The sequence below is a fragment of the Rana temporaria genome, chromosome 2 (genome assembly GCF_905171775.1).
Source record: "Rana temporaria chromosome 2, aRanTem1.1, whole genome shotgun sequence".
Taxonomy (NCBI): Eukaryota; Metazoa; Chordata; class Amphibia; order Anura; family Ranidae; genus Rana; species Rana temporaria.
Window position 1 is genome coordinate 534,261,979 of NC_053490.1, and position 11,836 is coordinate 534,273,814.

The 11,836-nt window shown below is 45.3% G+C and overlaps 1 protein-coding gene across 1 annotated transcript in view; it reads right to left on the reverse strand.

Annotated features, from left to right (window-relative positions):
- Positions 1-8,384, reverse strand: part of LOC120928077 — a 30,711-nt gene extending 22,327 nt beyond the window's left edge. The window contains exons 1-2 of the mRNA XM_040339166.1: positions 8,068-8,384; positions 684-941 (exon numbers count right to left, since the gene is read on the reverse strand). Of these exons, the coding sequence (XP_040195100.1) occupies positions 684-941; positions 8,068-8,374 (565 nt within the window). The 5' untranslated portion in view covers positions 8,375-8,384. The remainder of the gene's footprint in view (positions 1-683; positions 942-8,067) is intronic.
- Between the last annotated feature and the right edge of the window lie 3,452 nt (positions 8,385-11,836).

Below are 11,836 nucleotides of genomic sequence, written 5' to 3' on the forward strand. Positions count from 1 at the left end.
AGACACAAGGTGACTTAAACCTAGGTGGGGCCGGGGGAACTGGACAAGGAGTTTCCCAAACTCTCCAAGGTAAGCTGGGTTCCACAAGCCCTCCCCCAAAATGACTCCCGTCACAGCCATGAACAAAAAGTGTGAATTTTTATTTTTTATATAAAATAAAAACCCTGTTGCAATTCCATAACCCATCACAGTGCAATGTGTTCATTTGTCAAGTTACATGGCTGAAGGTGTGAATTCTTAAATTGGTGGAGAAAAAGACATCTTAAAACGGCATTATACGTGGGTGGTCACCACCCCTGTTTAGCGATTCTGGTTTGATATAGATGGCCCTTTTCATACCCTTTGAGAACAAGTTGTCCTCTTTTAGGAAGAGTGAGGTACATTATACAATACACTTTTACATCTTGCACAAAACATCTGTCTTGAGCCATTCCATGGCGACGGGATGGAGGTAACCGAGATAACCGTGTATAATAGAATACTTGTAAGTGAAGCGACGTAAAAATAAAAAAGAAACCCACCACTGTATTCATCCAGCACACAAATCTCTTGCTGAGCAGTAGCACTGCTAGAGACTCAGTGATGAGAGGCCAGAACTCCGAGATATGGCTACAACATTACCAGTGTGACACCATTGATCACCTTCTATAGAAATCAGATTACCCCAATAATTGCCCCCTCACCTCTGATCGCCAGCTGGCAGTGCCAGGTGTCCTCAATGACCGGGATTGTGATCCTGACCTGGAACCTCCTCTCGGCACCGTCTCTCTTCATATTGGAGATAATCAGCGTCCTATTGTCATCCATCAGGCGGCATCCATTGGGGAGAGGCTCCTCGGCCCCCACCCAGGTCACAGCACCCACAGAGTAGTGAACCCTCACAGCAATGTCCAGACCCAGCAAGCTGTGGTTCATGGTGATGTTGAAGAGGAGAACCCGATCTGGAATTAGGAGAAGAACAGTCACCATCAGTCATGTGACACCAACAAGGAGTCCAGATACATGAAATAAGAGTGCTAGCTCTTGAACATGCACTGATTATTGGTCATGTGATCTGCAGACCCTCCCCCACATATACAGTTCCCAAGTAAGGAGTTGCTAGTAGTTAGTTGCATTCAGTTGGACTTGTAATGTAAAAGATATTAACCACTTCCGGACCGCCTCCTGCACATATACATCGGCAGAATGGCACAAGCACGTATATATACGTCCTGTACTTGTACCCGGTCGCGCTCCCGCGACCCGGTCCGAAGCTCCGGGACCGCGGGTCCCGATCGCCTCTCGAGTGCGGCGATCGCTCCCCGGAGCTGAAGAACGGGGAGAGCCGTGTGTAAACACAGCTTCCCCCTTCTTCACTGTGGCGGCGTATCGATCGAGTCATCCCCTTTATAGGGGAGACACGATCGATGACGTCACACCTACAGCCACACCCCCCTACAGTTGTAAACACTCACAAAGTGAACCCTAACTCCTACAGCGCCCCCTGTGGTTAACTCCCAAACTGCAACTGTCATTTTCACAATAAAGAATGCAATTTAAATGCATTTTTTGCTGTGAAAATGACAATGGTCCCAAAAATCTGTCAAAATTGTCCGAAGTGTCCGCCATAATGTCGCAGTCACGAAAAAAAAAAAAAAAAAAAAAAAACGCTGATCGCCGCCATTAGTAGTAAAAAAAATAAAAATGCAATAAAACTATCCCCTATTTTGTAAGACAAAAGAGAGAAGCGCCTCTGAGTATACTGCTTTTAATTTTAAAACATAAAAATATATCCAGCACTTACATCATAGTAGTATGGTGCAGTCGTGGGAGCTGGTGTACATCTGTAGCAGACAGTCCGCAAGGCATGAGAGCTGGGCAGCCGGGGAGAGAGACGGCTAAGTCCTCGTTGTTGTGCCGCTGCTAGGCAATGAGTTCATCAGCTGTTGCGTGACGTCAGATCGGACGGAGGCTGAGGGGGACCACAACGCGTTTCAGAGCATGCGCCCTTTTTCTAAGAGTCAGTGTCCCTCCCCCTTACATTTTTATATTGTTATTTATATATATTTTTTATATATATTTTTATATATATTTTCCTACACTCTATTACGTATCAGTCTCCATCTACATTTGGGCCTGCTATGCTCAATGATCGTTCCTACTTGTCCTTGTATTGTATTTCACTTTTGATATGATCATTATTTATTTAAATTCACATTCAATTCTATGTTTGTATCTGCCTCATTATGGCTCTGCGGGTTTTATACTAATATTAATATTGCCACTACCCGTAGTAATGCCATTTATAAGCATTCTCATTATAATATCATTTTAAATTTTAAATTGAGGTGCCTTCTATATATTCTTACTCTGGTGGCCCCCTAGTGTCCATTGTCTGCAACACGTTGCCTCTATTTGTCAATCATGCTTCCCCCTCTATATGTATATATAGACATAGCCCCTTTTTCTATACATATATTTATTACATATAATCTCTTTATATATACTTCATTACAGCTAAATTCACCCTCTCCAGATTATACTTTACAACATCTCCCAGTTTAAGTATTTTTTGTCCCGCTGTCCGTTTTAACTAAGCAACTTCATTTATTTTCATCTGCTCGTTATCCTTGCACTCCTATTGGTCGGCACTGATCACATGATTGTTTAAAATATGAGTCTTGTCTTCTATCCATTACACTTGAAAAAGGAGCGCGCTGGTTGTTTCCGTGCGCATGCTCTGAAACGCCTTGTGGTCCCCCTCAGCCTCCGTCCGATCTGACGTCACGCAACAGCTGATGAACTCATTGCCTAGCAGCGGCACAACAACGAGGACTTAGCCGTCTCTCTCCCCGGCTCCCTCCGGCTGCCCAGCTCTCATGCCTTGCGGACTGTCTGCTACAGATGTACACCAGCTCCCACGACTGCACCATACTACTATGATGTAAGTGCTGGATATATTTTTATGTTTTAAAATTAAAAGCAGTATACTCAGAGGCGCTTCTCTCTTTTGTCTTTCTCCTGTATACACTGAGCTGGCTTCGCTCCCGGATAGCAGCCCTGATTTACTGCCTTCATCCACAACAGTTCCTCATTGTCATCAATCACAGCCTTTTTTGGCATTCTGCTGGGACTGAACCTATCATGGACTTTTGAATATGAACAGTCATACCGTATATCCCCAATGTGGTTTGTGATTTTTATCTTAAATTAATTGATCCTTTAATTCCATTATTATTTTTATTATTATTTTTAACTTTTAACCCTTTGTTGATTGCTTTGTGCAAACACCCTGAGCGCTGTACTCCATCCATTTTTTCTGATCCCCTATTTTGTAAACGCTATAAATTTTGCGCATATCCAACCGATAAACGATTATTGCGATTTTTTTTACCAAAAATAGGTAGAAGAATACGTATCTGCCTAAACTGAGGGGAAAAAAAAATTATATATGTTTTTGGGGGATATTTATTATAGCAAAAAGTAAAAAATATTGCATTTTTTTCAAAATTGTCGCTCTATTTTTGTTTATAGCGCAAAAAATAAAAACCGCAGATGTGATCAAATACCACCAAAAGAAAGCTCTATTTGTGGGGAAAAAAGGACACCAATTTTGTTTGGGAGCCACGTCGCACGACCGCGCAATTGTCTGTTAAAGCGACGCAGTCCCGAACTGTAAAAACACCTTGGGTCTTTAGCCAGCATATTGGTCCGGGGCTTAAGTGGTTAACCACTTAACCAAGGAACTTTTTCAGCTCCAATGACTGTCAGCAACATACAACAATTCCAGCCGTGTGGGTAACTGTTAGCTCTATAAAATAATTGAATGTGTTGGGGCAGATGTTGATTGACTCGAAAGTTTGTAAAACTGTTTACAAAACTGTTTACATTCATTTCGTGAATGCAATGGGCCTATGTGCGCAAGATCGTAGATTGGGCCTCTTACAATAACCCCACAACACGGCAATGCATATATGGAAGAGCTCTCGATCACAAGACCAGGCTCTCACCGAGAGACCAGAGTCTCCTAGTAACCAATCGGGAACCAGAAGCCCCGTTCTCCTGATCACTGTGATTGGCTATTACAGCAATCCATCATGGTGGATCCAGCTTTTTCTTTTTTTCCCTTCCTCTGAATGCAGAGAAAGACACATTGCATCTTTCTCCTTGCCAGGGGTGTTAGGGTTTAATTGATGAACAGAGATTTTTTGAGGTGCTAGTCATGAAATATTATTAATAAATTACAAAAAGTAAATTTTTATTGAAACATACTATTAAAAGCATACATGATATGCACCATTTTTTTTCTTGGTTACAGTTTCCAAAAATGTAATTTGCTGTAAAGTTTTTCTTTGCGATGTAGTCAGTCAATCTCGACATGTTTTGCTGTAAAAAGCTTCTTCGGGAGATATCAGTTACCACACCTCAAGGACAGTGATAATCAGTTGACAAAACAAAAATCAAGACTTTTTGAAGGGAGAAAAAAAAGGGAGAAGAGAGCGAAGGGATTCCAATCTTGAACCCTCACAAAAAAAAAAAAAAAAAGGAATTGGAAGTCCAAGATCGGACAAACCCTGTATCTTCTTGGGGACCGTGAACAGATGGGAATGAATAACCCTGGAACCGCTCGGACTTGTGTACCGGGACAATCACTCCCCGATTAAGCAAGTCATATACAAGACCTGCAAACACTCTAGTGGGAGCGAAAGATTGAAGGGTACAAAAATCTGTCCGGTTAAATTAATGAAGTTTCATCTTGTACTTGGAAACCATTAGATCGCGAACCCACTTGTGAACAAAAGCGGTCCATGGATCCAAGAACTGGCAAAGACGACCCCCAACCTGGAAGGGAACAAACCTTCATTCTGAAGCGGGGATTTTTCTACAGGCTCGGAAAGCTTCTGGGACCAGGGGCACTTAGAACCACCTACAGGGGCCCTCAAAGGCTTAGAAATGGCAGGGGGGGGGGGGGGAATAAAAAATCCATTTATGACCCGTGAAGACAGGCCCAGGCTTTCGACACAACTCATCCCCCCTTTTTGGCTTGTGCTTTTGCCACCAGCATGCATGCTAACGATATCTCCAATGTAGCCCCAAATAAACAGTAGCCCTGGAAAGTCCATCTGGGCATTCTTTGAAGTCTGATCAGCAGACCAACACTTGAGCGACTGAACGCAGCCTCTACCTGGGAGACAAACAACTGCAGGACAAAAGGCGGTGCAACTAATGGGACATAGGGACTGGAACGATCCACCCCCTTTAGCAGAGGATCAGGAGGGGAAATATGCAAAACAAGGGACCCTGAAGGAAGGAGACAGTCAGGATAGCCCAACAGAGGGAGATACTCCTCACCTCCAGCTCCCCCAAGACGCGATGCATGTCGGCCCTGTGTGCCAACCTAGTCCTACAGCAGCTGCCGTGTGCCAGAGAGACCTAGAGTCCACACCCACAGGATATAGAGATGTTAAGGAAAATCAAGGTGGCCACTGCGATCCGACCCCACAAAAAAGGCTGCCCAAGCCTGTCCAGCCATCTTCCACAGCAAGGCCACCAGAACCCCTGGCAATATGGCCTCCAGAAACAGTCAACAGGACCACATGGTAGCCACAAACAGGCTTTACTAGGCCCCCACAGGGAGAAAAGCACCCGCAGCCAACCTCCCCTCTCTGCAACACCCCAGCAGTAGGGAAGGGGGTAAAGGGCAGCTAGTGTAGAAAGGCAGGAGGGAGATACAAATTGTAAAAAAAAAAAAAAAAAAAAAAAAAAAATGTAAAAACATGATATTTTCTACTTTGTTATAGAACATTTCCAATTTAATCAAATTACCTCAAATACACACACACATATATATATATATATATATCGTATTTATCGCGGGATAACGCGCTCCCGCGTATACCGTGCACCCCTAAAGTTGCCCCGAATCCTGTGGAAAAAAATATTTTTTGCATATACAGTTTTGGTGTCTTGCGCGGCGTCCTTCGGCGGGTCCGGCGTCCACCCCGCTCGTTTCCCGTGCCGACATATACAGAGCGCAGTACACTCGTGCAATGCTCGGCTACCCGCGCTGACGTCCTGTACGTCCAGGACGTGAGCGCGGAAGGAGCCGAGACTGCCCGACTATACCCGAGTGTACTGCGCTCGGTATATGTCGGCGCAGTATTCAAAACTCGGCGTGGGAAAGCGGGTATCGGCGTATACTGTGCACGCACAATTTTGCCCTGATTTTCAGGGCAAAAAAGTGCGCGGTATACGCCGATAGATTATAATATAATAAATATATATATATATATATATATATATATATAAATTTATCAATTCTAATGGCCGATTTAATGTCATCTGGGAGGCCCCAAAACGCCACAACAGTACAAATACCCCCCAAACGATACCTTTTTTGGAAAATAGACAGGCCAAGGTATTTAGTAAGAGGCATGGTGTGTTTTTTGTTAAAAAAAAATTGGAAAATAAAACGTTTTTTTTTTTACAATCTAATTGCTTATACAGTGATGATCACTCTATAAACAAACAATAGTTTTAGCTGTCCTGAATGGGTTAATTATTCATGAACATCTTGCTTATGGTTTGATCTGCGATTGGCCAAGCTAATAACATGGTACAGGTAGCCAGATACCATGTCATTGTTTTGGGCCAATTACAGATCACAACAGTAGGCAAGCTGTTCAAGAATAGATATCCATTCATGATAGATTTCTATTGGCATCGTGATTGCTGTGACCAATCATAGCGATCATACAATACCCAGTTAAGAGAAAAAGACTGCCGCTCCAGGTGAGTGCAATAAGCAATCAATGTCCTCCTCAGAAACCATGGGTGCCGGCAATGCACAAGGCAAAAATCAGGAGAAAAAAAAAGTATATGGACAGCCGTACACCAAAAATAACCTTGGAAGGTAGCCTTTATTTGTGCAAAAGGATAAAAGCACTACAAAACACAGCAAGCAGTGGGAAATAAATACCCAGTTACTGGATACTTATAATAGTGATCCGCTGTATCTGATTTAAATCAATCTATTTTGATTTAAATCAAATCCACCCTGTATACCAGGGGGGTCTCAAAGTGGTGGCCCTCGAGCTGTTGCAAAACTACAAGTCCCATGAGGCATTGCAAGGCCGACGGTTACAAGCATGACACCCACAGGCAGAGGCATGATGGGACTTGTAGTTTCACAACAGCTGGAAGGCCACCAGTTTGAGACCTCTGATGTATACAAATCAATGTATATGGCAATGGTGATAAAACTAGTAGCAGAGCTATTGAGATAAGACAGAGGGAGAGCTATAGACTGGCGGGGGGGGGGGGGGGGGGGGGGGTGATGATGGTCAGAGGTGGTGGTTAAACTGTAGTATAATGGGTAAGAAAAAAAATATCCAATAAGTATCATTCTTCGTTCAAATGTTTTCCTTTCCTTTCATGGAAAGCGGCTGAACCAAGAATGATACTTTTTTTTTTTTACACAAAAAAATAACGGCCTAAATTTAGATATTGGTTTCCTTACCCCATTAGTCTACAGTTTAACCACCACCTCTGTGACCATTACCCTGTGACCCCCCATGTCTATAGCTCTCCCTCTGTCTTATCTCACTAGCTCTGCTGATTTTATTACCATTGCTATATACTTTGATTTGTACGCGCAAGGCCCCTTTCACATTGGAGTGTTTTTCGTGCGTTTTTTTTCAGACGCTTTGGCATTTAGAAAAAAGCCTGTAAAGCGCCTAAAAGAAGCCTCATCTGCAATCCCAATGTGAAATCCTGAGTGCTTTCAGAGCCCTTTCACACTGCCAGCACCCAAAAACGGCAGGTAAAGTGCCGCTAAGACCCCTTTCAAACTGGGGCGTTTTTCAGGCGCTTTGGCATTAAAAAAAGCTCCCTCAATGGGCAGGGGCACTTTAGGAGGGGGGTATTCAATGCTCCTAAATTGCTGCAAAGAAGCTGCTTGCAGGACTTGCAAACATCACAGAAGTCCAGGTGAATGTGACCGACTTCTACCCGATACACCATGACCCGGATAATGGAGACCCTTCATAGACAGTGTGGGAGGGGGGGGGGGTATATTTTGGTTCTTACCTAGAACTTTGAAATCTGTAGGGACATCTTGAATGTTAGGGTCGGCATGACCGGTCTTATACACACAGTATTTATTCTTCTGATCTCCTAGCAGAATCATGCAGCATGTTCTCGGGTTGAAGAGGACTCCAGGTGCAGAAAATGTTATAGAGTTAGAATTACAGTTAAACGTCAAGAGAGTAACTATTCCTATTCCGCACTCGCTGTACAGATTCAGGATATCTTTCGGGTTAATACACTTTATACAGCCAGTGAGGTATCTTCCAGGCTGTACAGACACCATCACTGAGGACACCGCCGCAACCATAACGCATAGAAGACCTGAAAGAAAGAAAGAAAGATTTTTTTTTAATATTTTAATCTTCTTATTAAAGTTTTCAAGCAAATAGGCTTCCCTAGCGAGGGAAAGACAACAGAACACTAATAATGTTAACTACAAACGTGTCCCCCCTTCTGTAATTATTGAGTCATCACACTCGGTGACGGGCTGAGGAGGACTCTGGAGGCGGGGCCATAGAGATTGGCAATCAGATGAAATTGGTTAAGCAAATAAAATTCTACAAGTGTGCGGGACTGACCACAATCCCCACCCCCCCCCCCTTTTTTTTTTCTTAAAACCACACAAACCTTCAGATAATGCAGTTTTTGCACACAGCCTGAAACTATCCAAACTCCAGAGTCATCGTCCTCCCCAGAGCCCACCCGATTCCCCACACATCCGTCCCCAAGAGCCCACCCTATTCCCACACGACCATCCTCAAGAGCCCACCCTATCCCCCACACGACCGTCCCCAAGAGCCCACCCTATTCCCCACACGATCGTCCCCAAGAGCCCACACGTCCGTCCCCCAGAGCCCACCCGATTCCCCACATGACCGTCCCCAAGAGCCCACCCGATTCCCACACGACCATCCTCAAGAGCCCACCCGATTCCCACACGACCATCCTCAAGAGCCCACCCTATTCCCCACACGACCGTCCCCAAGAGCCCACCATATTCCCCACACGACCGTCCCCAAGAGCCCACCATATTCCCCACACGACCGTCCCCAAGAGCCCACCCTATTCCCCACACGACCGTCCCCAAGAGCCCACCCTATTCCCCACACGACCGTCCCCAAGAGCCCACCCGATTCCCCACACGACCGTCCCCAAGAGCCCACCCTATTCCCCACACGACCGTCCCCAAGAGCCCACCCTATTCCCCACACGACCGTCCCCAAGAGCCCACCCTATTCCCCACACGACCTTTAGATAATGCAGTTTTTGCACACAGCCTGAAACTATCCAAACTCCAGAGTCATCGTCCTCCCCAGAGCCCACCCGATTCCCCACACATCCGTCCCCAAGAGCCCACCCGATTCCCCACACGACCGTCCCCAAGAGCCCACCCTATTCCCCACACGACCGTCCCCAAGAGCCCACCCTATTCCCCACACGACCGTCCCCAAGAGCCCACCCTATTCCCCACACGACCTTTAGATAATGCAGTTTTTGCACACAGCCTGAAACTATCCAAACTCCAGAGTCATCGTCCTCCCCAGAGCCCACCCGATTCCCCACACATCCGTCCCCAAGAGCCCACCCTATTCCCCACACGACCGTCCCCAAGAGCCCACCCTATTCGCCACACGACCGTCCCCAAGAGCCCACCCTATTCGCCACACGACCGTCCCCAAGAGCCCACCCTATTCGCCACACGACCGTCCCCAAGAGCCCACCCTATTCGCCACACGACCGTCCCCAAGAGCCCACCCTATTCCCCACACGACCGTCCCCAAAAGCACACCCGCCACACGACCGTCCCCAAGAGCCCACCCTATTCCCCACACGACCGTCCCCAAGAGCCCACCCTATTCCCCACACCTCCTCCCATGCTCGCCTTCAGGACTTTTCCCAAGCCTCTCCCATCCTATGGCACTCCCTACCCCAATATTTCCAATTATCTCCTACTCTGTTTTCTTTTAGACAATTCCTGAAAACCCTGCCCCCACCTAAAAACTGTACTTTCATTTTCTCCATCACCTCCTCCCCCACAGTCATTACCTTTTGTATCACTTGACCCCTCACCCCTCCTAGATTGTAAGCTCTAATGATCAGGGCCCTCCGATTCCAAAAATTGGATCTGTTACTGTACTATCGGCCCCAATGTTGTAAAGCGCTGAGAAAACTGTTGGTGTTAATTATACAGGATCTATACAAGTATATCATGTTTGTGATTTAAACAGAAAACAAGACTAAAATGGTAGAAAAGCGCAGGTGGTTTAACCACTGGGCACTTAAAGGGGTTGTAAAGGAAACATCCCTTGTACCACTTCTGCAGTCTCTGACCATCTCTTATACCACTTCTGCAGTCTCTGACCATCTCTTGTACCATGTCTGCAGTCTCTGACCATCTCTTGTACCATGTCTGCATTCTCTGACCATCTCTTGTACCATGTCTGCAGTCTCTGACCATCTCTTGTACCATGTCTGCAGTCTCTGACCATCTCTTGTACCATGTCTGCAGTCCCTGACAATCGTCTACAAACTATGGGATAGATTTATGGCATTTATATTTAAATATTTTTTACTAGTAATGGAGGCGATCATTGATTTTTTAGCGGTACTGCAACATTGCAGCGGACACATCGGACACCCAATTGAGTTCTGTAAGCAACACCTTATTTTCTGGCAGTGCCCCTCCCGAGACTAGACTCTGGATCCGCCCTTGGTCAGGACACTACTTTTCAGATAGAGAAAGGAGCTGTGTGTTAGTGGGCATCCTGACCCTCCTGCTCGCCCCCTCCCCCCTCAAGATGCTTTCCCCACACCAGGGAGAAAGCCTCGCATTACTGTGTGGTGTTACAGACAGAAGAACAGGAAGTGAGGATTTCTCAGAAGAAATAAGGACATTTAAAAACAAAATGGAAGGATGAGGTAAGTGAAAGAGGACTGCACTAAGGTAAAGGAAGCTATTTAGGGAAAAAAAAAAAAAAAAAATCCTTTACAACCCCTTTAAACCCCCTTCCTAACCAGACCAATGTTCAGCTTTCGGTGCTCTCACACTTTGAATGACAATTACTCAGTCATACAACACTATACACAAATGATGTTTTTGTCCTTTTCCCCCCCAATACAAATAAAGCTTTCTTTAGTTGGTATTTGATCACCTCTGGGTTTTTTTTTTTTGGTTTTTTTTTGCGCTATAAATGAAAAAAGACTGAAATACATTTTTTTCTTAATTTCTGTGATAAAATTTTGCAAAATTAGTAATTTTTTCTTCATAAGTTTTGGCCACAATTTATACTGCTACATATCTTTGGTAAAAAATAACCCAAATTAGTGGATATTATTTTGTCTTAGCCCAGGTTCACACAGGCCTGCAGGAGTGAAGCCGTGCGAGTTCAGCACCGATGGCCGTGGCGATATCGCGTTCCAAGCTGACCCTGTTTTCCCATAGGCGCTAATGTTAAATTGGTGTCCTAGGGGCACTGCCTTTGGGTACCCGATACCAGCCGGCCGTAGGTGCCCTTGACCCCACACTTGGCATGAATATGGCTTAGAGTGTCCCCTACCAGTGTGCAAAGTGTGGGGCCACTAGTTCCTGAGATATTACATTTTAAATCTACTTTCTGAAATGGGTGCAGCGTCACAGATGCCATTGCCGGCAAATGCCGCCCTTTTGACATGCGATTTGACATGTCAAAACGCACCAGTGTGAACCAGTGAAAGTTAGAGTCCACAAGCTATGGTGCCAATCTCTAAAAAATGATCACACCTGAAGTAC